Here is a 27,563-nt window from a genome sequence, read left to right as displayed (position 1 = left end):
CATTACCATAAATGGTGTTGGTTGTAATAGTTGTTGTCGTCGTTGTCGTCCAGCTATATTCAGCTACTGTGCCATAAGATAAGATTGCGCAACCATAAATGTGAGATATGCTATGTATACTTGTTCTATATGTTCTGACAGCTCAGAGCTGTCAATATGGCAAAGAATTCTTTTTTTTTTGCGAAAAGGCGCCAAAAGTCTAGTCTTTTTTTTCTGTCATTGGATGTGATTGTTTCTTAACATTTTTAACATTAATTCAAATCACTTTTTTAATAATTGCAATTTTAAACGTCTGTTGTTGTTGATATGTAATAATGACTCATCTCTGTTGTCTGAATCATATGGAGACGCACTCTATACTACACCACTGACGTAGACTTTGAATTTCACTTTCCATTGGGTTTCTTGTATTTTTTTTTTGTCTACAGAAAGTCTGCCTATTTAGTTTGAAAGTTGCATGAATGAATCATCATACATACTTGATAAGTTGCGGAAGCTTTCGTAGAAATTGAATGTTAACGCAAAGGGTTAAACATAAACAAACAAAATGTACCAGGTGAAAAAAAATTGAGTTTGAATTTTTTAACTTGTGACACATTGCTTCCTGTATTTGATGATATGGAAATAACATCTTAGTAATCATATCAAAGATAAATTTGATGACTGATAAACGAAATTAAAGAAAACTTAGTTTTATTAATGACAGCGATGACAGTAGTTGTTGACTAACGAAGAAGTAAAACTAAAACAAATAAAGTAGATTTGCACTCCGCAGAAGACCAAACCCGGTTTTGTTTTTTAGAACTCAAAATTTGTTCAATAACTGAGTGCTAAAAACTAACATGACGCTGAGTTGACATTTCAATTGGTTTTTCTTAAACCTAAATTTCGTTGATATAAATGTCTGTGCATTGTGCAAGTTGCTTTATTCATCAAAATAGTCCTACAGTTCATATGATTTCTATCTAAACTACATATACATGATAGATTTGTACAATTGTGTTACAGTGAGTCAGGTGTGACATTTCCTCTTGATTTTGGTACAACTGAACACATAATTTTTGGGTACCTTATTTCTTGAATTAGAAATGTTTTGAGAAAGTAGAACATATTCCAATTTTAGGCAGTACGCAAACAGGCCTTTTGGAATTGTTAGTTCTGTTTGGTTAGATGATTTTTTCATGAAGTAAAACTGTGATCATTTTAGACATTTTGAAAAAGCTATAGCGATAAAAACATTATAGAAAAAAATTGCTTACATTACAATACAAAATCCTTAAATGGATTTCTCTTTTCTTCATTTTCCTTTTCAACAATATTGTTTTGTGATTCAAATAACTCATTCTTAAAAGGAAATTTCGTGACAGTTCTGTTGCAATAAGTATGATGTGATACCTATAAGGCCTGTTTGGGTACTTTCTTGTTGTAATTTGGTTTTTAAAAGAATTCACATTTTTGTCCTAAGAAAGTTCTTCTGTGAAAATCCAAACAGGAACAAAGTTAAAAATTTAGATTATTGTTGTTGAAATGAGAACTTACTTATTATTTCAATCAAAAAAATGTCTTACAATATGTCATGTTAAAAACAGATCTGAACCAAAACCAAATTTTCTTTCAAAATTGTTAGTTCTGTTTGATAAAGCTATTTTAGAACAAAGTGAAAATGTGTTCGTTATGGGAAGATCCTTATAATTAAACTTAAAACTTGTACATGAAATGAAAGATTCTCTTGATTGTTACAGATCGAGAAATCTTTCCATTTTAATATATGTTAAATAATAACATAAAATATACTCAATCCAATAATGGATTTTAATTTTTTGTTTGCTGATTGAATTCTACTAACATCAAAACAGAAAAATGAGAACTTTAAAATAAGTAAGTAACTCTGTAAATGTCATTTTGTACGATTTGAACATGAGAATGTCAAAACTTTAGTGACTGACAGACTGTCAAGATGTCATATTGACATCTCTCACACTTGGTAATATTAATTAGTCATTTTGGTTAAAGACTTAAAAGATCTATCCAATTTCAAGTTTATTGAAAAAAAAAAAAAAAAAAAATTGCTCAGAAAACCTGAACTGAGTTAACAAATATGGTCCTGATTTTGATATTTGTGCAATGCCTCTTAAAATAAAGTTGTATAAGGCATTAATGATTTAATTTTTATAAAAATTGATAAATTCGTTCCCAAAACCCATAATATATGATTTTTATCATTAAATGATAAATCGATAGAGTTTAAACACCAAATAAGGTTTAAATGCTTTAAGGAAACCACTATATAAAACTGCCTTGAAAAAACTTGTATCACACTAAAATCAAGTTTTAACTTTTCGTGATTTTATAACAACCCATCATCTATGTTTACAATCAGCTGCAATGAAAAATTTAAACAAAGTCACAGATTTCGCATGCAATTGTCAGCCATCTGGAGTTTTGTTAAAAAAAAATGAGGTCACTAGGTTCTTGCAATAATAGCTACGACGAGTAAAAATAAAACAAAACAGTATACATATATAAAATGTGACTCAAATAACTTTGAACTTTGTAACTTTGGTGTTAATTTCCTTTATAACCATTTTGCACTATCTGCGCTAAATTTGCGGTGTGGTTGGCTAGCAGCAAGCAATATCTATACAATTATTATTTTTATTGTATCTAGCGTTTTTTTTTTACGCAATAAATTATGTTTAAATTCGAATGCGTAATCAAATATAGATCTACCTACTTCCATCTAGCACACACATGTTTTGTTTTTTCTTTCTTTTTTTCCATTTGCATCTTTAATATTTTTTTTTTATCTTAAAAACCACAAGTACGAGTGCATGGAGGTCTCGGATTTCCAGTTGCAGGTCTTCGGCTTTTATTGGCATTTACTTTTATCTACAGTAAATATCTATACTCGTAGTCAGTCATCTATAATGAAGCTTTTACTATTTAGATTTTTTTTTGTGTTTTGTATAACGATATCAAATAGATACCCATGGACACGAAGAATCGATTTATTGATCGCGGTCTACGATATTGCCTGCTTGCGTCCGTAAATGTGCCATCGATTGATCACGTTCGTCTTTTTACCATATTTGATGATTTTTTTTTTCCCTTCTCAAGCAAGCAAGCAATCGTTGTTGTCTTATCAATTAAATGTAAATACGTGTGCTGTTGATTTCATAGCCAAATATGAAATTTGATATGTAAATTAAAAGTTTTTATTTTTTGCTGACAATGATTCATAAATAGGTGTTTGCATTTTATAGCAGAGGTATAAATGCTCCTTTTGTAATCGATAATTCAACGTCATATAATCCAAACAACAACAATCTACATATAGGTCGCTTATAGTTAAAAAAAAGTGTGTGTACATATTTACACTTTTATCAAAACTTTTTTCGTACTCGTGTGAACATACCTTTTATTAGTAGGTTCACACCATAATATTTCAATGTAATCGCTTGGTTAGTTCATAATGTATAACTGAATGTCATTTTGGCATATGTCAAAAAGTGAATTTTCACTCTGATTCAAACGCGAAAACACAAGTGTTACTTCAAAAATTCGAAATAATTTTCGAAACATCGCATTTTACCTACTAAGAATTTCGAAGGTCAAAAATTTTGATTTGATATTTCGAAGTTCGAATTCATTTCGTCTGATTTTTAAATTAATTAAACGGGTATGTCGATTGTCGAAGCCAATTCTCAATAGTTCTATTCGAATTTCATTATCAAGCTAGAATTACACGGTCAGCGCTTTGACAGCTCACTCGACATTACACAACTGGGAAAGAGTTAGACATCTATTTTATGTCAGAGATTCAATGTGTTGACCGATTTCGTGTAATCCTATTTTTATTCGTTATGCATTTCATATGTATTTTTTATGTTAAATTTTCAGCTATAAATGTTTTAAATTTTTTAATGAAATCCTTTTAATTCTTTAACAAATAGCTGTTAATTCTTTTGACAATTGTTGTTGTTAAATGTTTAAACAAAATGCAAATTGTGGAAGTTGCAACAAACAGATCTAAATAAACTGACAGTTATAATGAGGATGCATAGAAAAAAGGTCCTTGAATGCACTTAGAAGTACAATAAAGTTCTTGTCGGTATATACTGGAACCCAAAGAAACATAGCTAAAGTATGTTCGTTTACACAAAATTAATGTTTGCCAAATAGATTTTTATTGGATTTAAATTACAATTTTATTTGATTGTTGAAATAATTGAAAATAATGAAAAATGTTGTTAATTTCCTTACAATTTTAAAATTTTTGGTAGAAATCTAGATTTTTAGGTTCAGAGTAATCGAATTTTTATGACTTAATTCCCAAATGTTTACGACCCAAACTGCTAAAAGTTCTGTTCATTAAATAATTTTGTACCTAGTATGAAGAACTCATAAAATGAGTATAGTAAAAAACTGCAAGAATTGCGCAATAAAATACCACATTCAAAAAGTCTCTTATGTTTTATATATGTTTCAAGTTATATTGAGGTTTTACTGAAAAAGAAAATATATATCAAAACTCCATTAACTATTTTGTTTAATCATTTCTCTTTCTAGATCGTGAAGACCAATCGATTCTGTGTACGGGAGAATCCGGTGCTGGTAAAACCGAGAATACAAAAAAAGTCATTCAGTATTTGGCCTATGTAGCTGCATCAAAACCGAAAGGTTCTGGGGCGGTAAGTTTATCATTTTTGTATCAAATATTTATAGAGGCTATAGAACACAAAAAGAGCGTTTTGTAAAACTGCTAACATTTATTTTGAACATAGTTCGATCGGGGGACTGCTATCTGTAAGCAACATTATTTTTAGGTTTTTATACGAAAAATAAGTCAGGTCTATACTGCAAAATCCTGGATGCCAATTCAAAGACCCATTTAGAGATGTCATGTGTTCATCTTTTGTTTTATTGTCATGAAAAGAAGCATCAACAATCTTGAAACAAACAGATCGTCACCGCACCTTGCAACTTATGTAATGAAAGCTTAAGCTTTTTTATTTGTAAAATGCAATTTTAAAACTAAATTTTTCTTAGCTATTTAGTTCTGTTTGTTTCAATTCACTTGGAAGTGTCAAAAGTTTTTCGGAAATGAAAATCTAAAATTATCGAAATGCAGCTTTTTTTTGAAAATTTAGTACATAATTCATTTTGAAAAAAAAAAATGTAGTAGGTTTTTTAAAAGTAAATGATTTTTTTTTGTAAGTAGTAGAATTTTGTATTCAAAACAGACGTAGGAGATTTTTATTAATGTGCATTGCATTTTTGCATTTAAAATGCATTTTTTTAATGTTGTTTTCTTATTCTAGCTTAATTTCAAATAAAACGTCAACTAACTTTTGATACATGTAGCTTTCCCAAATCACCGAACAAACACAATATCGGATAGAAATTCTATTTTCGACTTATCAAGTAGCCTTTAACAAAATTCGCAAAGGCATTCATTCATGTTATCGCCTACGCTTTCATTATTTCCATCATACAAAACAAATAAGGGAAACTAAAGTAGGCCCTTCATCGAAACGCCACCCACCTACATTAAGCTTTCCACTGACTGATGGACCATCACTTTAACAATTTTATGATTGAATCTAATAAAACAAAGGTCGTCTTTTCCAATAAAATAAATTAAGAAGGCGTTTTACTTCCAAAAACGGTTAGTCAGTTAATTAACCCATATACAAATGTAGAAATTCTAATTATGAGCTGGATAAATCATGAATTTTTTACAAGCTTGCTCTCATTCTAAAGATTTTCGATTTATTTTATAATTTAAGTTTGTCATTTTCTTTCTTTTTTTTACATAAAAAAAAACGCACACAATAAACTTCAGCCTACGTTTGAAACAGGTTTCAAACAATTCCATTAATATTATTGTCAATTCCTCGCCTTTTTTTATTTTATTTTTATTTTTTTTTTACTCTGCTTCGCTCCAATTGAGCTGCGTCTTCTATACTTAACAACATCTAGTATCTAGCCCACAAACTTACTCCAGATCGATTGACTTCATGAATATGTATGTATGTTTAACCAAACACAATTTGTGCTTTGTAACCCTCGTATAGTTGTAGTCGCCGTTGTCGTCATCGTCGCAGTGTATCTCTAGATACATAGAGGGTGTTTTGTATTTTTTTAAAACGTGATATTAATATTAACTAAATATTAATCACCCAGTTATCATTAAATAAATCTATAAAATAAATTTGCTTTTGAGCTCAATTTGGAACTACTGTACATAGCTCAAACTCAGTTTTTTTAGTAGTAGATTAAAGTTAAGGTAGAACAAACTGGATATAAGGGAATTCAACCTTTAAGCCATCATTGAATCAAAATCTAATCCTTGATTTTGAAAACACCAAACAAATAAAACCGAGGCTTTTGAGGAGTTAAGTAGAAAGTAGTGAAAATCTCAATCTAGTACATACTTTCATCTGAACATGCTCTTCTACTCTAGTAGAAGAGATTGCATTGATTTTCTTTAATGCTGTTCTTTAATGTTTTGTCATCTATACATCCGATGGAACACGACTAATTTTAAATCAAATAATAAGTTTGTTCAGTGAGGCTGTTTTGAATGGTTCGAAAACCGTACTCGTTTGTGCTATTCAGTTGGAACAGTTTTGCAAGAAATGTCAAAAATTGTTTGATTCTCTATCTTATTCTGACAGCTAATGTTTCTTACAAAAAAAACTAATATTCCGATCTGTTCGTTTTTTCTGTGAACAAATTTTGTTGTAAAAAGAGAACTCTATTCCTTTCAAAAGTTTCATAACACTTAAGGGGTTATATCTAGTTGTAAGTGCAAAAAAACCTTCTTTTTTGTGGATTTTTTGTGAAGAGGCATTTAATTATATAAACATAAAGAATACATATCCATATAGCAAATTTAATGTATTAAAAGAATTCGCTGTGTACTTAAAAAAATATTGGGTTCCGTTATTTTTGTAGTAGATCTATTATACGACCTCCAAGAAAAAGGTGTCTGGCGGTGAGCAAGATATCTCTGATCCAAGTCACTCAAAATTAAAAAAACAAAAAGATTCATTTTCAGGATAGACGAAAGCAGGTAATGAACGAAGGAATAGTCAAAATTTTGATTTTTGACAAAATGGCGGCTTCCCAAAGAAAAAAATCGTTTTTTTCACGAAAATTTACACTTTAAAGTGGCTTAAAAAATCGAATCGAATCGAATTATTGTCAAAAACCTTTTTCCTTCGTTCATTACCTGACAAAAGTATCTAAAAAAATTGTGTAAAAATTTCAAGCCGATTACTCCAGCCGTTTCGGAGAAATTTTGCTCACCGCCAGACAGCTTTTTTTATAATAGATAATAGATCTACTACAAAAATAACGGAACCCAATATTTTTTTAAATACACAGCGAATTCTTTTTTTACATTAAATTTGCTATATAGATATTTGTATTCTTTATGTTTATATAATTAAATGCCTCTTCACAAAAAATCCACAAAAAAGAAGGTTTTTTTGCACTTACAACTAGATATAACCCCTTAAAACAAGGAACACCCTTTTTTAATATTTGTAAGCCTCGCAGCAAAAATTATGTGTGCTGTACATTTATATCGCATAAAATCATTACATTGGCTTCTGGCTTTATGATTTTGAAATAACTTTATGGCAAGTGAACAAATTACTGAAAGAAGAGAAAAAAAAAAAAATAAAAAATCAAAAAAGTACTTATATTTTGTAACAAATTTGTTTTATAGGCTTTTGCTCCATTTATGAGTTTGTATCTACAAATATGATCATCATTGTCACTCAAGTCTCTCAACATCATGCCTTTTCTATTAAAACTCTTGTACATAATATTATATTAAATTTCTGTACTAGTTGTCGCGTGAGAACGTTTTCATATTTTTGTCTTGTTTTGGGCTTATTGGTGACTTATTAGAAGACTTCTGTATTGTTAATTTATTGCCTATTTGTATATAAATACTCCATGTGTTATCCATCGATGATGATATAATTAGTGTTAATAAGTTTTCTTCTGTTTTTAACGACGTACAAAGCTATAATATCTATGTACACATATTTATTTTTTTTTTCATCTGCTCGTCTCTAACGAGGTTGTGTTTTTTAATAAATACTTCCTTAAATGGAGAACGTGGGCATGATTCATCTTCAATCGATGTAGCAATCAAAGTAGATGGAGTTATTATAAGTTTTTTTTTTTGTTGCTTTTGCTGTCCATAGAAAACTTGAGAATGCACTTAACATTTCTGCATCGTTATCGAATATGTGCATACGTTCATCTCTTTTGAATTAGTTTTTTTTTTTTTGCATTTTTTTTTTAATTGCATTTAAATTGAAGATTATTATCTTTTGCAATGTCAATTTGTCACGCATAAATTATAATTTATCTTTCCATCACTTTTGAGAAATGATTTATTGATATGATTTGTTTTTTTTTAGTAGGTTTTCATATGTGTGTATAACAATTTTCAAGTGGAAAAATCTTATTTGAAGGCTATTTGCATAGTCGGAATGATTTAGCCTTATAAAATGAAATGTCTTTAAGTTCTTATTAGTGTTAGTTAGTACTTACTTTAATTTGTTAATGGTCTTTCATTACACCTTGAACTTGCTAAAATTCGGTTCATAAACGAATTTTGAGGTCTCATCAAAATGAACACGTCCAAATACTTAACTGTCAAAAAAAAGTTGACTGAATTGGTCAGTTCAAATTTCTGAAATCATAGTAACCTGAACATAATTTCTCAGAAAATCTTAAATATTTACCGATGACAGAGCAAATTATCTGAAAACTAACTACAAATTTTATCTGTCCTTGTTTATTTAATCGATGAAAAATAACTGATTTACCGTCTATACACTGTCTATAAGAAATTTTCCAATTGATTTTCAATTAACTTCATATTCAAGGAACAAGTCTTAATAGAAAGAGTAAACTTTTATTCAATTTTATGCATGTCGATAAATGTATCAGTAAATTCATCGTGATAGTTCTATTGAACTCGTTTGAAAATATTGTCTGCGTTTTACCGTGTTCATTTGAATAATTATAAAATAAAGTACCTACAATTTAAATGCAAATCAAATAAATTTTTTTAAAGTTGAGCTTTGTAACTTTACAGTTTAAAACCCCACTTGTTTCTTAATAGATAATTTGTTTAGTATCGTTATTTATTATAATATCAATAAGTATCAAACTATCAATTAAGCATTATGTAGCCATGTACCGGCCGGCTCCCTTTTTCTGCTTTGAGTTTTTCAAAGATTTTTTTATAATATATTGCGTTTGATGAATTTTATCAGATTTTGACCCTTTCGCATTTTAAACTTATTTTTTATTATAAACTAATTTGCCAATATCGATGACAATTTTAGTTCTAAATTCTTTAAACAATCAGTGTTAAAAGAACACCAAAAAAGTGACAGTTGATTCCGTGTAAGTGCATGTTCCACACAAATGCAATTTTTCTATTATTTCATTTCAAATTTATATTTCTACATTATTTTGTACCGATAAAAACTGTTAAATAACTTTCTTCTTTACCCTTTTTAAACTAGCCTGCAATTTTACATGCAAGTTATAAAAGTGTGTTAGTAAAAAGTTTTAGTGCATGAAAAAAAGAAAAAAGTGACCAAACAGATCTTATGTGAATTAAAGTAGGTGTGTTTAGTTAAAAATTTCTCGATCGAAACAGAGTAGAGCACAAGTTCATTCATACTAAGGGAACAAAATAGAACACAAATGTTCAGTTTACTGTTTTCTAGGTCTGGCCGACCATGGTGAGAGCTTAAAAATATACATGAACAAATTGACTTCAAATACAAACAAATTACCTACTTTCTTTCAATGTTTGTATGCTCTGCACATTTATTACGTGTTTCGACTGAATTCGCACATTAAAAATAAATACAAAATGACTTAAGGTATCGAAAATTATCCTCTGTTAACGTTAATATTCTTAATCGCAATACTTCAAAACATAGACCTAGTACAAAAGTATCAAAATCTATCGAAATAACTTAAACTTTTAGTATTGGAAATTTCTTTCATTTTTTTTCGTCAATTATTATCAATTTTACAGTTTTTTCGTATGTTTCCATACTTTGCAGTGACTGCTTTTTTTTTTTTGTTCCGTCAATTCAATTTTGTTTCTAGCCAAGAGATCTAGCCAAACAATAATAATTTTTTTATTTTGATGATTCAAAAGCCAATAGCATCACCCTCACAAAAATAATGTTGAATAACAAACAAAACAAAAAATATAAGTATGTATGTATGTACTTTTTAAATGAAGTGCTGATAAGATTAATTACAAGTACTTTTGATAATTTTTGTAATAGGTAACCGCTATTCATAAAAAGGCTATTGACTCACATAATCATGGACTTTTGCACCTGTGAATATCAGTTTGTTTAAATGTCTTTGTTATTGGTTTATTGAAAGACATATTTTTATTTAGTTGTTTCTAATGATAACTGAGTACACCGGATGGTGGTTCATATTTTCTTCCTGATAAAAGATATTCGAGAATGAACAGTACTAAATCAGAAAGAAATATTCTTACCTCCTTTTACGGGCATTTTTAATCTCTCATTTGTTTTGAGAGTCCAACTGTCTTTATTTAGAAGAAACTCTATAGTGGCTAATGAATTTGCATACAGGGTGTTTCAATAAAATAGAATTGTAAGAGAGCAGATTTAAATGTCCATTGTTTTTCAATCGCCTCAAAATGATAAGAAAAAAAATTTGTCCAACAAATTTTACAAATTTCTAAAGTATTAATAAAAAAAGTAGTAGATTTTTCGAATGCAACCTGGAGTATTTTACAGTACTTTAAAAATGAATACAAGATTTTATCGAAAAATTAATGCATGAAATATAGTCAGCTGTCAAATTTACGGCCGTAAAGCGTGATAGGGACCCACTTCAGGTCCGAAAACAAAACTGCCTGTATATTGTATAGAATTACCCTATATATAATTAAATCATGTGTTAGATGTATAAATATTTCTTTATCAAAGCTGTCTTTTGTTGACATATAATCAATCATTTTGTTCTGCTATCTTATCTGGTAAATAGAAAAACACAAAATTTGTCGATTTTGTGGCAGAAATCTTCATTTTAAAGAAATATCATACATAACGAGTATTTATAAAATGATTACTCATCACAACAAACTATAAACAGTCTTATTTTGTTTATTTGAAGTATTGTTGTTGATAATTTAAACAGATTGTTCTCATTTTCTCTTAAAATTTGAAAGAAAATAATATTTTCACACTATCGTCATTGCGGAAAAAAAAGTGAAAAGATTTCTTGTTTTTATTATTTTCAATATTTGACATAAATGTCAAGACATTTAAGTCAAATTTTGTTTTTTTTTTTTTATTTTTAATTAAAAACACTTGGTAACCATAGTTGGTACAATGTTACCAACTTTGTTGAACATAATATTTTCGCATTTCATTATTAATTTTTTTTATGAAAAATAAATCATTTAGTAAGTAAAATGTACATTTTAGGAATTATTATTAGAAAAATTAAAACAAATGAACCATATGGCCAGTAGTGACCACACGATGAACTCGTACATATTGATTGCGAACAAGTCCTCTCTCTCTTGCTCTAAAAACAAAGCTAAACTACTGCCATATTTGGATAAAATTAGTATTTTAAAGTTTTCGCATTCACAATAAATGGTTGTGTGCAATGTTGATGTGACACACTTTCCAGCAACAAAATAAAAAAAAAAATAAAGTCCTTGCCATAGATGGCATCTTGTCCAAATGTAATTTGTTGTTAAATAATGAGGCAAAACTTCGATACTACCATCAAATGAAAAAAAGAAAAAAAAAAAAACAAAAAAGAATTCTAGGTTTTTCACGGTTTTCAGTATTTTTATTTTTTTTTACTTCTAAAAAAATTTCAACACCAAATTGGAATGATTTGTTGTGATGGCTTAAACAACAGGTGAAGAGCGTGCAATTGTGTCATGTCAGCATAAAAAAACAACAACAACAAGAACAGAAAAAAAAAACGCATATGCACTGCCCGATATTTGTGCTGAATTAAGCAATTAATAAATAGCAAACTTTAAATGCTGGTCTGAATAGGGTTTTGTTTTTGTGTTTTTTGTTTCGTCCGATTGTGGTATATGCACACACAGTAGTGGGTCCATAAAAAAAAGGTTAACACGGCGTGAACTTGCATGGCATAGCAAAAAACTTAAGTTTTGGCGTTGAGCTATGGAATTGTTCCCATGGGCGATAAATATGGAAGTTGGTCTCGCGAGTATGCTGTTTTAATTGGAGAAGTAGTGACTGGTTTTTAACTATGTTGTTTTTCTTTTTCAAAACAAATGAATGTGTCACAAGGATAATAGAGTTATTATAATGACAAGCAGCAATAATAAAAAATAAAAAAAAAACAAAGTGTGAGCTGTCATTTTGGGAATTTAAATTGGATTTAAGCTTCATTGATCCAATTCTAACTTGGTGTTAGTGGCCAAATGTTGTAAAGCAGAAAATTGCTATATTTTATTAAAGTAATTTCTTTGAATTTACAATAATATTGCAGAAGAAATAAAACCAATTCAAGCAACTACAATTGGATGCAACTTAAGATTTGACAGTTATCAGCAATTTCTAAGTTTTCGAAAAGGAACTCAATGTATGACATGACTTTCGATCTCGTCTATCTGTGCTCTGATAATTTAGGCTTTTGTCTCCATTTAACGTAATGAAGTAATTTTGACAAGTTTTTACTATTGGCCCAGGTTTCCAATCAATCAACGCATCTTAAGTTAAGCTGACTAAAAATCCTTTTTGTCGATTTTTTTTTCTTTTTCGAGCATATGACATTACAGACAAGTTGTCACTCTTGACAAATAAGATTTATTGAAAGCTAAACTTAAGATGCGTTCCATTAGGCCTTACATTGTACTTCTGCAGGTCCAAGCAATTGTAGCATTAAAATAGTTAAATTTATAGCTTGTAATAAATCTATCATAAGACTTTAGAAGAAAAAAGTAGTTACAAATTAAAATATGCAAGTTGTCATTCATCTCATAAAGAATAAAAGCTAGAGAATTCTAATTATTTGAATCATAATCTGCCAATTTAAATGACAGCTGCCAAGTATGCTGAAATGATGGTTTGCTAAGCTAGGTGTGTCCGTATTATTAAAAATATAAAGGCAATTTGTTAATGCTTTATCAGTTATCACAATGATGTTTATTAATAGGTGCGTTCAATTGGCCCTTGCAAAGTACTTAAAAGTAATTTGGAACGCATTTAAAGCCTTCTGTATTGGAATGAACTTTGCAAGGTCCAGAGACCTAATGTAAAACTAATTTTACAGTAAGTTTTTATGACTTAAGTTTGTACCTTACAATAAACAGACTATCTGTTGATCTGTCAAGTTTTAATGTCCAAATGGCAAAAAAAAATGTTCAATAGCTGAAAAATATGAAGTAGTTGGTACACATTTAGAACTTTTTTTTGACATTTTCGGATTTTTCAATATCACTCGTAATGTGATTTTGCATTTGAAACATGTGCTGCTCAGTATGCATTTTTAATGTGTTAAACATTCAAAAATAAAATAAAAAAAAAGGAAGTATATATCATAATCCCTACTAGATATCATTAGCCTTACTTGAAACCTGTTTTGTGTTAAGCCTTAAATTTAGAAAATTATGTATGTAATATTCTCCATTCCTTATTAATTTGTTTTTACTTATTTTATTTTCATGTATTTTCTGGATTCATTTTGAAATACAGGGGCCACATCCGGCTTTGATCATTGTAAGTAAACTTTCTTTTATTTTTAAACATTTATCAATGCTAAAATATAAAATATTCAATAATTTAATCTAGTTTTTAAAATATATCTAATTCATAAAAATTTAATCTTTTGTACTAATTTCTGCTATTCTACTACTAAAAAAAACTTAAAAAAAAAAACTTGTGAATAATCCCCAACGCAACATCTAAAAAAATTAATTTCCATTTAGAGTCATAATGCTGAAACATTTGCGGTAAAGTATTTTATAAGAATTTTCCAAAATATTGTATAGATTCTTTTATTATTTTCAATTTTTGTTTTTTTTTTTTTGCAAAGTCAAATATTTGAAAATTATTTGTTTATTAGCAATGCACATGTTTAAAGCATATAATATTTACTATTATAATTTTAATGCATTATCAGTTCTTATTAGAAATTAAAAAAAGAATATATTATACAAATAATACCCTTAAAAAAAAACATTGTAAAATTTTGAAAAAATAAGAAATGTACCAAACAAACAAAAATTTGCCCTTTCAGAATCTGCAAGTTAACATGAAACAAAATTTAAAAATTCAATATAACATACAAAGTGTTTCGGCGGGAGAAATAAATCATACCAAATTATGTACAAGAAATGACAGTGTTAATGAATGTAATGAAGAAATTGGAGAGTTTAAGGGTTTCGGAAAGGTATACCGTTATAAAAAAAATATTTAACTTTTTTTTTTTGTTTTGTTGAAAAGAATTGAATGAAAACGTTTTTTTTTTTTTTTTATTTTAATCATCCCCGAAATACTTCAACTTGATTTTTTAATTCAAATAATCATGTGAAAATGCAATTTATGCTTCGATAAAATTAAGCTTAGTTTAAACTATCTTACACCAAAAATCAAGTTTTCGTATAAAGGGATCGATAGGTACTGTTTTGGCAAAAGAATATTTTATTTTTCAAAATTTGTTCTTATTTTTTTTTTTGAGGTTTTTGAGTTCCGATGTTAAATAAAAATATCTTATAACTAAAGATTGTATAATCCACGAAAGAACTACATGTTTGTTCAGGACGTGGAATGTTTACTGTTCAAAATTTATTTTTATAATTGTTTCTAATTTTTGTATAGTTTAAATTATTAAATGATCTCAAAATGAAACAAGAAACAAATAGTTTCAGGATTGAATAGGGTTAAAGGAATCTGTGCTCTATGATGATGATGTTTACCTGTTTCCGAATAACAAATATGTATTGAGACTTTTGCCATCTGTAGACGTTTAATTTTATAAAAACGATTGAAAACGACGAATTTTGCAAATGATTTTAAAAGCTATGTTTGACCTTCGTTAAAACGACCAAAAAAAAACCCTGACACTAAAATGTTAATTTTTAAAATGTAATACATATTTATTTTTAAAGTTCTTAACAAAAATAAATAATGTTTTTTTTTCGTACGTTATCATTCTGGCCTTTGTAACTTTTGTACGTTATCATTCTGGGCCTTTGTATCATGTATCATGTATTATTGATTTTATGCTATTTGTCAGAAGGTCAATTTTGACAATTTTTCTATAGAAGTTGTACCCAATCACTACACTCTTGCACTTTAAGCACATTGAAATTTGGTTAAATTTGCATAAACTTATACTTATCAAATTAGTATTCATCAAAGCAACCACTTTGGTCTTCATTTTCTTATCTTAACACTTAACTTTATGGAAATGGTAGCTTTTACTTACGTTCTTACCATCGTTTTTTTTTTCTTACGATCATTTTGTCAGCACACGACTCCGGTTGCTACATTTGGTAAAAAAAGGGTATTTTTTAACAAAAAAGTATTTATCACTATTGTATTTATAGCGATATAGAAAAAAGTTGTACGTCTAGGACGTTTTTTCAAAATTTTGGTAAAAAGAGCTCAAAAATTAAAAATTAATTTTTTTTTTTACTTTTTTGACCTGTAACTTTTTCGATATTCAGAATATCGAAAAATTGTTCCTAACAAAAAAGACGGTAAATTTAATTGTCTACGTTTATTGTATTACCAACTTATACCTGGGATGAATAGAAGTCGAGATATTTAATAAAAACTAAAATCCAAGATGGCGGCCAAAATGTGAATTTCACGAGGGTGGTACAAACTGCTGGGTCAAATCATAAATGCAATGGACTAAATATCGACTTGCACAAGTTCTCATTGATCGATGATAAGCTTTTTACTTGTTCATAATATTTTTTATAAATATACAGTTTATAAAATTAGAATCAGATTAAGAATAAGTTTAATTCAATCGAATGAAAATTATGTAGGTAGTGCAGAAAAAAAATATAGAATAAGATTCAGAAAAAAATCTAATCAAAATCATTTTTCTAGTAAATTAAAAGTTCTTATAAAAAAACTGAGCTGCTGGCTTTTTATGAAATAATATAATAATTTAAAAAAAAAGCTTCCCAATATTGTATAATCATCCAAAAGACTTATTGTTTTTTCTTCCCGTCATTATGTTAGGGAATTTGAAGCGAAGAGATTCAATTATCATTTTAGATTTTATGTACTTCAAAATTTAAAAAAATCGATGAAAGATTTCGAAATTCATCATTACCGTTTACCTTTTCGCTTCGATTTTCTCAACAGCTCACTGAGTTTCAATTTCGTTTATTAATTTCACATCAAATATTCAGATTTACTTTTAATTTTATTACATAAATATATGCATGTTTTTTAAATCATTAAATGTTTTTTGTTTTTACAAAATACACATATTACACACATAACAATTTATAATAACCCGCATGTTGGCATTTTTTTAAACACGAAATATAGCTCAATTGTATTTTTTTTTTTTTAATATTCTACACGACTTTTCGAAGACAGCATGATACAATTGTTCACGTTTTTCAACTCTTAACTCCTTCAAAATTATCTAATAAGAATTTTATCCACTTACAGGGTGAACTGGAGCAACAACTGTTACAAGCTAATCCTATTCTAGAAGCATTCGGTAATGCTAAGACCGTCAAGAACGATAACTCGTCTCGATTTGTAAGTTGGCATATTTTTGAAACTTTCCTGAACAAAATTAAACATTTTTCTTTTACCTTTTAGGGTAAATTCATTCGCATTAACTTTGATGCATCTGGTTATATTTCTGGAGCTAACATCGAAACATATCTATTGGAGAAATCCCGTGCCATTCGTCAAGCCAAAGACGAACGAACATTCCATATTTTCTATCAGCTATTAGCCGGTGCCTCGCCCGAACAACGAGACAAATTCATTTTAGATGATATCAAGACTTATCCATTCCTATCGAATGGTTCGCTTCCAGTACCCGGCGTCGATGATTACGCCGAATTCCAAGCGACCGTCAAGAGTATGAACATCATGGGCATGACCAATGATGACTTCAATTCGATATTCCGCATTGTTAGTGCTGTTCTATTATTTGGTTGCATGAAATTCCGCCAAGAGCGTAACAATGATCAGGCAACATTGCCCGATAATACAGTGGCACAAAAGATTGCCCATTTATTGGGTCTCAATGTCACTGATATGACACGAGCTTTCCTTACGCCACGCATCAAAGTTGGTCGTGATTTTGTGACTAAAGCTCAGACCAAGGAACAAGTAGAATTTGCCGTTGAGGCTATTGCCAAAGCGTGCTACGAGCGAATGTTCAAGTGGTTGGTGAATCGTATCAATCGTTCTCTGGATAGAACCAAACGTCAGGGTGCTTCATTTATTGGTATTCTCGATATGGCTGGTTTTGAAATATTCGAATTGAATTCGTTCGAGCAGTTGTGTATTAATTACACAAATGAAAAACTCCAGCAATTGTTCAATCACACTATGTTCATTTTGGAGCAGGAGGAGTACCAACGTGAAGGTATTGAATGGAAATTCATTGACTTTGGTCTTGACTTGCAGCCAACTATTGATTTGATTGACAAACCTGGTGGTATCATGGCTCTTCTCGATGAGGAGTGTTGGTTCCCTAAGGCAACGGACAAGACATTCGTTGAGAAATTGGTTTCGGCACACTCTATGCATCCCAAATTCTTGAAGACGGACTTCCGTGGCGTTGCTGATTATGCGATTATGCATTACGCTGGCAAGGTAGACTATTCGGCTGTCAAGTGGCTGATGAAGAACATGGATCCACTGAACGAGAATATTGTATCACTTTTGCAAAACTCCCAAGATCCGTTTGTTGTGCAGATCTGGAAGGATGCCGAAATTGTGGGCATGGCCCAGCAGGCTCTTACCGACACTCAATTCGGTGCACGAACTCGCAAGGGTATGTTCCGTACTGTATCGCATTTGTACAAGGAACAGCTGGCTAAACTCATGGACACTCTACGCAACACCAATCCTAACTTTGTGCGGTGCATAATTCCCAATCATGAAAAGCGTGCTGGTAAAATTGATGCTCCACTTGTGCTCGATCAATTGCGTTGCAATGGTGTGTTAGAAGGTATTCGTATTTGTCGTCAGGGCTTCCCCAATCGAATTCCCTTCCAGGAATTCCGTCAGCGTTATGAACTTTTGACACCAAATGTTATTCCCAAGGGATTCATGGATGGCAAGAAGGCTTGCGAGAAGATGATTCAGGCTCTGGAATTGGATTCCAATTTGTTCCGTGTTGGACAGTCGAAGATTTTCTTCCGTGCTGGTGTATTGGCTCACTTGGAAGAGGAACGTGATTACAAAATCACAGATTTGATTGTGAACTTCCAAGCATTCTGCAGGGGATTCCTTGCTCGACGAAACTATCAGAAACGTCTTCAGCAATTGAATGCCATTCGGATCATTCAGAGAAATTGTGCAGCTTATCTGAAGTTGCGCAATTGGCAATGGTGGCGTTTGTACACGAAGGTGAAGCCACTTTTAGAGGTCACCAAGCAGGAGGAGAAACTCGTCCAAAAAGAAGACGAATTGAAGCAAGTTCGTGAGAAGCTGGATAGTTTGAATAAGAGCACATTGGAGTACGAGAAGAAATGGCAGCAGGCGAATGAAGAAAAAACTGCCTTGGCTGAACAATTGCAAGCTGAAATCGAGCTCTGTGCTGAAGCGGAAGAAGGTCGTTCCAGATTGATGGCTAGAAAGCAAGAACTCGAAGACATGATGCAGGAACTTGAAGCACGTATTGAAGAAGAGGAAGAACGTGTACTCGCTCTTGGCAATGAAAAGAAGAAGCTTGAAGTAAACATTCAAGACTTGGAGGAACAATTGGAAGAGGAAGAAGCCGCTAGGCAAAAGCTCCAACTCGAGAAGGTGCAACTTGATGGCAAAATCAAGAAATACGAAGAAGATCTTGCCCTAACTGACGATCAAAATCAAAAGTTACTGAAAGAAAAGAAACTTTTGGAAGAACGTGCCAATGATTTGTCTCAGACTCTCGCCGAAGAAGAAGAAAAGGCCAAGCATTTAGCTAAACTGAAAGCCAAACATGAAGCAACAATAGCTGAACTTGAAGAACGTCTTATCAAAGATCAACAACAACGTCAAGAATCAGATCGTTCAAAACGAAAAATCGAAACCGAAGTGGCTGATTTGAAGGAGCAACTCAACGAACGTCGTATTCAAATTGAAGAGTTACAAACGCAGCTATCGAAGCGTGAAGAGGAACTCACTCAAACTTTGATGCGAATCGATGAAGAATCTGCCAGCAAAGCTACCGCACAAAAAGCTCAGCGTGAACTTGAATCGCAGTTGGCTGAGATTCAAGAAGATCTTGAAGCTGAGAAGGCTGCCCGTGCCAAGGCTGAGAAAATCCGACGTGATTTGGGTGAAGAATTGGAAGCTCTTAAAAATGAGCTTTTGGATTCTTTGGATACAACTGCTGGTGAGTTTTTTGTTTACCCTAAATTTTGTGTTCAGTTAATTTATATGTTTTTCTATCAAATTTTTAGCTCAACAAGAACTTCGTTCCAAACGTGAACAGGAGCTTGCTAGCCTGAAAAAGAATCTTGAGGACGAGACCGTCAATCATGAAGGTTTATTAGCCGAGATGCGTCATAAGCATTCACAAGAACTCAATTCAATCAACGATCAGTTAGAGAATTTGCGTAAAGCTAAAACGGTGCTCGAGAAAGCAAAGGGTACTCTAGAAGCTGAAAATGCAGATTTGACGACTGAACTTCGAATTGTTAGTAGTTCGAGGCAAGAGAATGATCGTCGTCGTAAGCAAGCTGAGTTGCAGATCGCCGAAATGCAAGTAAGTACATTTGATTGAAAGAACCAAAAGAAATCCACTGCAACCCAGTGTATTGTGGTGTCATAAGTTTATCAATATAATTCTTATCTTTGTTACAACCAACAACTCACTCATTCTGTGGTGGGTGCTGCATGAGTGTTCATGGTTGTTGTATGAATAACTTCCAGTTTGAAATTTTCTATTCATCTATCTGAATTAATTCATATTTGTAAAGTTAATTACGAATGTTAACTCAATTTACACTGACCACACAATGCCTGTCACTGAGAACCACAATGTTTTCCAATAGTGTATTTTTCTGGTGTTGCATTGACGAGAGAGAAACCTTATCCTCCTCTCTATTTGAAATTAAATTAATAATTTCTAATTCTTTTGTTCTATTTCTACTCAATTTAATAGGCTAAACTGGCTGAAATCGAACGTGCCCGCTCTGAATTGCAAGAGAAGTGCACTAAGTTGCAACAAGAATCCGAAAATATAACAAGTCAACTTGAGGAAGCCGAATTGAAAGCATCAGCCGCTGTAAAATCTGCCAGCAATATGGAAAGTCAACTTACCGAAGCCCAACAGTTGCTTGAGGAAGAAACCCGCCAGAAATTGTCGTTGAGTTCGAAATTGCGTCAACTTGAATCCGAAAAGGATGTTCTTCAAGAACAATTGGAGGAAGATGAAGAAGTGAAGAAGAACTACGAGCGTAAGCTATCTGAGCTTAGTTTGCAAATGCAAGAAATCAAGAAGAAGGCCGAAGAAGATTCTGATATTGTGAAAGAGCTGGAAGAGAACAAGAAACGCAATAGCAAAGAGTTGGAATCTCTGGAGAGACAGGTGAAAGAACTCCAAGCCCAAAATGATCGATTGGATAAGAGCAAAAAGAAGATTCAATCTGAATTGGAAGACACTACCATTGAGTTGGAAACACAGCGTACGAAAGTGTTGGAACTGGAGAAGAAGCAAAAGAACTTTGATAAAATTCTCGCCGAAGAAAAGGCGATTAGCGATCAAACTGCCCAAGAACGTGATACCGCTGAACGTGAGGCCCGTGAGAAGGAGACTAAAGTGTTATCACTTACTCGTGAATTGGATGAAGCTTATGATAAGATTGAAGACCTGGAAACCAAGCGAAAGGTTCTGCAAAATGAACTTGACGATCTGGCCAATAGCCAAGGTACAGCCGACAAGAATGTGCATGAGTTGGAGAAGGCAAAGAGGGCGCTAGAGAGTCAATTGGCCGAGCTGAAAGCACAAAACGAAGAACTCGAGGATGATCTTCAGCTGACGGAGGATGCTAAGTTGCGTCTCGAAGTGAATATGCAAGCGTTGCGCTCTCAATTCGAACGTGACATTCAAGCCAAGGAAGAACAAGCCGAAGAGAAACGTCGTGGTTTGGTCAAACAATTGCGTGATCTCGAAGCCGAACTTGATGAGGAACGTAAACAACGTACCGCAGCGGTGGCCGCCAAGAAGAAGCTCGAGGGTGACTTGAAAGAAATCGAAACCACAATGGAAATGCACAATAAGGTGAAAGAAGACGCTCTCAAGCATGCCAAGAAATTACAGGCCCAAGTTAAGGATGCCCTTCGGGATGCTGAAGATGCCAAGGCAGCCAAGGAAGAATTGGCAGCTGCAAGCAAAGAAGCCGAACGCAAGGTCAAGACCCTAGAAGCTGAAGTCATGCAACTCACTGAGGATTTGGCTAGCTCAGAAAGAGCACGCCGAGCTGCCGAAACCGAACGTGATGAGCTTGCTGAAGAAATCAATGCCAATGCTAATAAGGGTTCCTTGATGGTTGATGAAAAGAGACGTCTGGAAGCAAGAATAGCCACTCTTGAGGAAGAACTCGAAGAAGAACAATCAAATTCGGAAGTTCTTTTAGATAGGAATCGCAAAGCCCAACTGACAATTGAACAACTCTCAACCGAACTGGCCACAGAGAAATCCAATTCGCAAAAGAACGAAAATGCCCGAGCTCTATTGGAAAGACAAAACAAAGAGTTGAAGGCTAAGCTGGCTGAAATCGAAACAGCACAAAGGACCAAGGTGAAAGCAACAATTGCCGGTCTAGAAGCAAAGATTGCCAACCTCGAGGAACAACTTGAAAACGAAGCCAAGGAACGATTGCTCCAACAGAAGTCTAATCGTAAATTGGATAAGAAGATCAAGGAACTCACCATGAACATCGAAGATGAACGAAGACATGCGGATCAGTACAAAGAGCAAATCGATAAAGTATAAACAATATAAATATCATTTGAATTAGATTTGTATTAAATTTTCTTTTATTTCAACAGCTCAATAGCCGCATGAAGACTCTGAAGCGAAACCTAGACGAAACCGAAGAGGAATTGCAAAAAGAAAAGACGCAAAAACGAAAGGCACAACGAGAATGCGAAGATATGCTTGAGAGTCACGAAGCAATGACACGCGAAGTCAACTCACTTAAGACAAAACTACGGTAAGTCTAATGTTTTTGAAATTTAATTTATGTCCCTACACACACTTGTTGTATGCGGGAAATATTTTGGTATCAGGGATGCTATATATTATTAGATCATCATCATCGTTATCATCTTCAAAAAAAAAAAAAAATGTTTTTTGTTTTATATTAATTAAGATCAATACATCTTACACAAACCGAACAAGCTAAGGCTTATTCACCAAAAAAGGATGCCACACTTATAATGAATTGTGAGGGTCTACAATGAGTAAGTTTTGTTGAGGTCAAACTTCTTTTATTTCTTTGATTATTTGCCCTTGACAACCAAACCCCCTTTTTTAAATAAACACATTTTTGTATTCCTTAAATTTCAAAAAAAAAAATGAATATTACACTGTTTGACCCATAATTTGAATAGACAAGAGTTTTTCCACCACCACCACAACCACACCACCGCATGCTTTTTTCGAAATTCTTTAATAAAGAATACTTTGTTTGTGCACCTTGTAATTAATAAATGTTATGTTTTGATAAAAGAAAACAATAAATGTTTAAAATAAGGCAGAAAGAAAAGTTTAAAAAACATAGACATCGTATGAAATTATCCCATTTCTGAAATATGTAATTCATTAAAGTTTTGTTAGCATAAAGTTTTCCATTCCTTACAATTTTTAAGCAATTTTTTTGTGTTTATTTTTTTCACTACACATCTTAGCTGAATAATGGTGAATATACCGTTGAGTACATACAATTCGTATATCAAACAAAAACAGAAATCAGTTTAAAACATTTCAGATAGAATATACTCGTACCTACAACAACAATATATTTTATTTTCATCAAAAATCCATCACTTTACGCTTTTATGTGTATTCGAATGTTTTATTTATGTGCTGGTATATTTAAAATCTGCTTTTTGTAACAAGTTGCCCAAAAAAAACTTTCTTACTAAAGCAATTTTATTAATATTATTTTATTTATTATTAAAATTCAAATTTGATTTTTGAAAAAAAAAAAAAAAAAAACAATCGCGAATAGATTCTCTGTGACATCTGAATCGGATGAAGAGCTAACTGATATCCAGGAATAATAAAAGGTTGGTTAGAATATTATTTTTTTTTTGTGTTCTTATTTTATGTTAAGCTCTTTTCTATTATCTGATGGGTTTAATAAATTTAACTTTCAAAGGAAATTTTATTAAAAAATACTACAAAATAAAAAACTGTACTAATTTGGACAATAAAAGGATGATAATTGATTAAAGCTTAAACGGTTTATAAAGTCAACAACTATTGCAATTAATAAGGGAGCTGAATACTCACCACGGTATGGTTTTTCATGAATTCATTGATTCCCCAACCGAGTCAATACGAGGACGTCCCCAGAGGGTCTCAAATAATGTTTTCTTTTATTTTTCTTTCTTTAGCTGCAGTAACGGCACTTACTGTTCGCCCTTAACCATTTATACTATAGTTGGGTTCATTTAATAAAATTGTTGAAATAATTGAAATTAACCAAAATAGGAGCACTTATTTATGTCCAACAGTATAGGGTTGCCTAGCCAAAATTTGGTCTCCTTAATTTAGATATACGCTTTCCGTTATTTAATCGGGTTCTGTTTTAAATGAAGTATTCGATTTCTTTTCCAACAATATGAGATTGCCTATGCAAAAGGTGGCCCTTTCCAGGAACCAGGATTAACTACATTTAAGATGTTAGTTTCCCTCTAAATGTAGAAAATATACCCGATCTAAGTTTTAATCGTTGGGATATATTTTCTATACTTAGTTGCAGGGTTGCAGCAACTCTTTAATATGTATGTATGTACTTGCATTTTTGAATCAGAATCTTGGAGGTGTGAAATTTTGAGGTTTAATTTATGAAAAAAATTAAACTTTGTTTTAGGATAAAAATTTTTGCTCATACATATGTTCGTTATAGACATAGAGCATAAAAAAGCGTATTTTTCAATTTACCGCCAAACACCAAAAATTGGTACTAGAGGAACCTTCTCCGAATTGTGGGGACTTTCTCAAAATTTTCTCTAAAAGTAAAATCAATTTAAATGATGCATAATTATACTGAGTTAGTAGGCCTTAAATAACTCAAAAATGACTTTATATAGTTGTTCATGGAGCAATATTATAAATAAAGTGTTTTATGCATGTTAGAAATACTTAGGTCACAAGTGATTTTTTTTTTAGTTTTCGATTATTTTGATAAAAGTTTATATTACAGCCATACCTGCTTATAATTCTGATTTAAAATACTAAAAATAAGCACAATATTTTCGGTGAAACTACATTATTTTTTCAAATTCCTAAAGCGTTCCTGGAAATGATGTTCCCGGATATGAATGTAAAACGAAATATTTTTGAGCGGCATCGATTTTTGATCATAATATCACCAAACAAATAAAAAAATATGTACATACATACATATATAACAAAACATGCGTTCCCGGAATGACGGTTAATTGATGTACGATACTTATAAATGAAACTAAAACTCATTTATAACATATTATTTAGTACTCATATCCATAAAAATAGGTGTGCATCAATGACAAATCTATATAATGTCAAATTAATCCTCAAATGCTGATTATGGGTACTTTCCTGGTAATAATATGTTTAATTGTCTAGAATTATAAACAATAAATACAAGAAAATAACATCATAATGCATTCTAAATCCTTCGTGTAATTGTATCTTATTGTTTTTAAGACAGTTTCAAACAAGCTATTTAGCTCCGTTTTATGTATCAGTTAAATTTGATAATAGTCATGTGTTATCCAAGCATTACTACATTAGTCATTAGTTGAACCTACTTTTGAAAACTACCTCAACTGTGATTTGCTGAATCTTCGTAAGCCCCAAGTCCCTGCAATTCTCTTTTTTACTTATCCAAAACCAAAGTTATCTTCGACATTAAAACGCAAAAAAAAAAAAAAATACCTGAAATGTTTTGCGTTTCACTATTTTAATGTTCGTTAAGTATTTTACTATTTAAATTTTACTTTGTTATTCAAAACTATTAAATAAACTAATAAATTTCATTCCATATATCCCAATAGTTTATATCTAAGACATAGATTATCTCTATTTAATATATGAAAAGACTAGTTGTTTATCCTTTAAAAAAAAATTTTATCAACTAGACAATCTGTGTTAAATCCGATCCCAAATTAACTAAAAACAAATTTCACCATCCATTTTTTTCAAATTTCTGCATGTATTTCAATTTTATACCAACAAAATCTCTATAAAAAACTAATTTCTTCTTACAGGCGCACCGGCATTGGTCTGAGTTCATCCCGTCTCACAGGTACAACATCATCAAAACGGGCGGACGACAGTTCTTCTGTTCAAGATGAGTCAATAGATGGCGAGGATTCAGGCAATTGACAAATTAAATATTCAAAACGGGATCTTTATTAAATATATAAATATATATACATAAAAACAAATAAAAAAAAAAATTAAAACAAAATTATAACCATACAAACAAAAATAATTGAAGAAACCAGAAAGAAAAAAACAAGCAAATAATATAATTCCTAAGAAGAAGAAAAAAAAAAAAACAAGATAAAAACATAAATCTTGAAATTTAGAAATTTTAAGATTAAATTTAAAAAAACAAAAATACGTTTAAAAACTAAGAGATTTTTTTTTTGGAACGTGAAAAATACTTTTTTGATAAACCTAATAAGCCACGAAAAAATCAATTATTTATACCGTTTTTTATATATATATAGATATGATATACATAATACAAATTTAATAAAAAGAAAAAAAAAATAGAAGATCCATTGAGGGGAAAAAACACTAAAAACACTAAATCGTATGCATTTACACAACAAAAAAAAAAAACAAAAATTAGTATTAAACAACAACAAACAAAACAAAAAAAAAAAGAATTAACAAACTAATATCGAATAGCTTCTTATTCCCTTCTCCATCAATCAAAATAAAAACACACACACTCACGCCCATGTCTTCTTAAATTAAAATGAAATTCTGTTTAAATTTTTGCAAACAAAAATTTCACTCAGAAACACACACAACAACGCACGCTAAGACACTCGCATGCAAAAGCTAACTTTTATTGTTGGCTTTAATAAATAAATAAATAAGTAATTATTCTACCGCCAACCACCACCAATTCGACGGGTGTTTGTTTGTGAGGTTTTGTTTTAACTTTTTTATAACTTTTCAAATTTTTTTTATTAACAAGAAAAAAGTTTATACAAAGCCCAAAATGTATACATACATTAATTATTTTAAGTATTATCTTTTGAACATTTTTTTCTTTTCTATTTTTTTTTTATTAATTTTTTGTTTAAATTATGTAAATTAGAATTTAAAAATATATTATTCAAAATTATTATTACTCTCCATCTGTTATTATTATCTCATTCCTTTAGCCTTATTATAAAAAAAAATATAAACAATTTGTTGTTTTTTTTCTTATTTCAATTTTATAAAAAAATAAATAAATAAAACTAACAAAAAATTAAATTTAAAAAAAAATATATAAACATTCTCTGTATAAGTGCCATTTTTCCGCCAACCCTCAGGAAGCTCCGTCTGTGCTTTCTTTCAAATAGAAAATCCTTACAGGTAAAAAATTAACCACAAAATAAAAAATATCTAATTTTCTTTTGTCCACAAACTCTGGTTATATAATACACATTTAGTTGTTTCGTTTGTTTCTTTCTTATTACAAAATAATTGTAGATAGCCTAACAAAATGTTGAAGAGAAGTTTTTTGCTGACAATCGTTTCTATATTATTCTTTTGTATTGTAACACCTCGACTTGATGATTTTATTTCTATTAAAACAAATTTAAAAAATGATAATAATATACGTAGCACACTCAAGTGATTGTGTAAAGCTGTACGATTTAAGAATTAAATAATAATTATAATAAATTAAAACCAATTACTAATTACTGACGTCGATGACGGATTTTATTAATAGTTTTTGTTTGTTAGGAGAAAAAAAAAAAGAACAAAATCAAAAGTTTTTTTATTAAATTTAATTTTGTTTCTTTTTTTTTTAAGTGCAACCTTCCATTTTAATGCGTTAATGTTAATTATTTCATTTTTATATTCTATTTTTATAA

General features: G+C 30.8%; 1 protein-coding gene across 6 annotated transcripts in view; it reads left to right on the top strand.

Moving 5' to 3' along the window:
* LOC129905660 (myosin heavy chain, non-muscle) overlaps window positions 1–26,967 on the top strand; it is a 70,736-nt gene extending 43,769 nt beyond the window's left edge. For 2 of the 6 annotated variants that reach the window (XM_055981190.1, XM_055981189.1), the window contains 10 exons: window positions 4,570–4,691; window positions 13,788–13,811; window positions 14,021–14,044; window positions 14,332–14,484; window positions 16,734–16,826; window positions 16,890–19,629; window positions 19,697–20,001; window positions 20,401–22,227; window positions 22,290–22,453; window positions 25,725–26,967. In XM_055981190.1, the coding sequence (XP_055837165.1) occupies window positions 4,570–4,691; window positions 13,788–13,811; window positions 14,021–14,044; window positions 14,332–14,484; window positions 16,734–16,826; window positions 16,890–19,629; window positions 19,697–20,001; window positions 20,401–22,227; window positions 22,290–22,453; window positions 25,725–25,842 (5,570 nt within the window). In that variant the 3' untranslated portion in view covers window positions 25,843–26,967. Of the gene's footprint in view, window positions 1–4,569; window positions 4,692–13,787; window positions 13,812–14,020; window positions 14,045–14,331; window positions 14,485–16,733; window positions 16,827–16,889; window positions 19,630–19,696; window positions 20,002–20,400; window positions 22,228–22,289; window positions 22,454–23,473; window positions 23,532–25,724 lie in introns of all 6 variants that reach the window. The other 4 variants (XM_055981192.1, XM_055981191.1, XM_055981193.1 and 1 more) reach the window with 4 other exon arrangements.
* The last annotated feature ends 596 nt before the right edge of the window (window positions 26,968–27,563 follow it).

This window comes from Episyrphus balteatus, chromosome 1 (assembly GCF_945859705.1).
Source record: "Episyrphus balteatus chromosome 1, idEpiBalt1.1, whole genome shotgun sequence".
Taxonomy (NCBI): Eukaryota; Metazoa; Arthropoda; class Insecta; order Diptera; family Syrphidae; genus Episyrphus; species Episyrphus balteatus.
The sequence above is the reverse complement of the archived record's forward strand: the minus strand, read 5'-3'. Positions and strand labels throughout refer to the sequence as shown.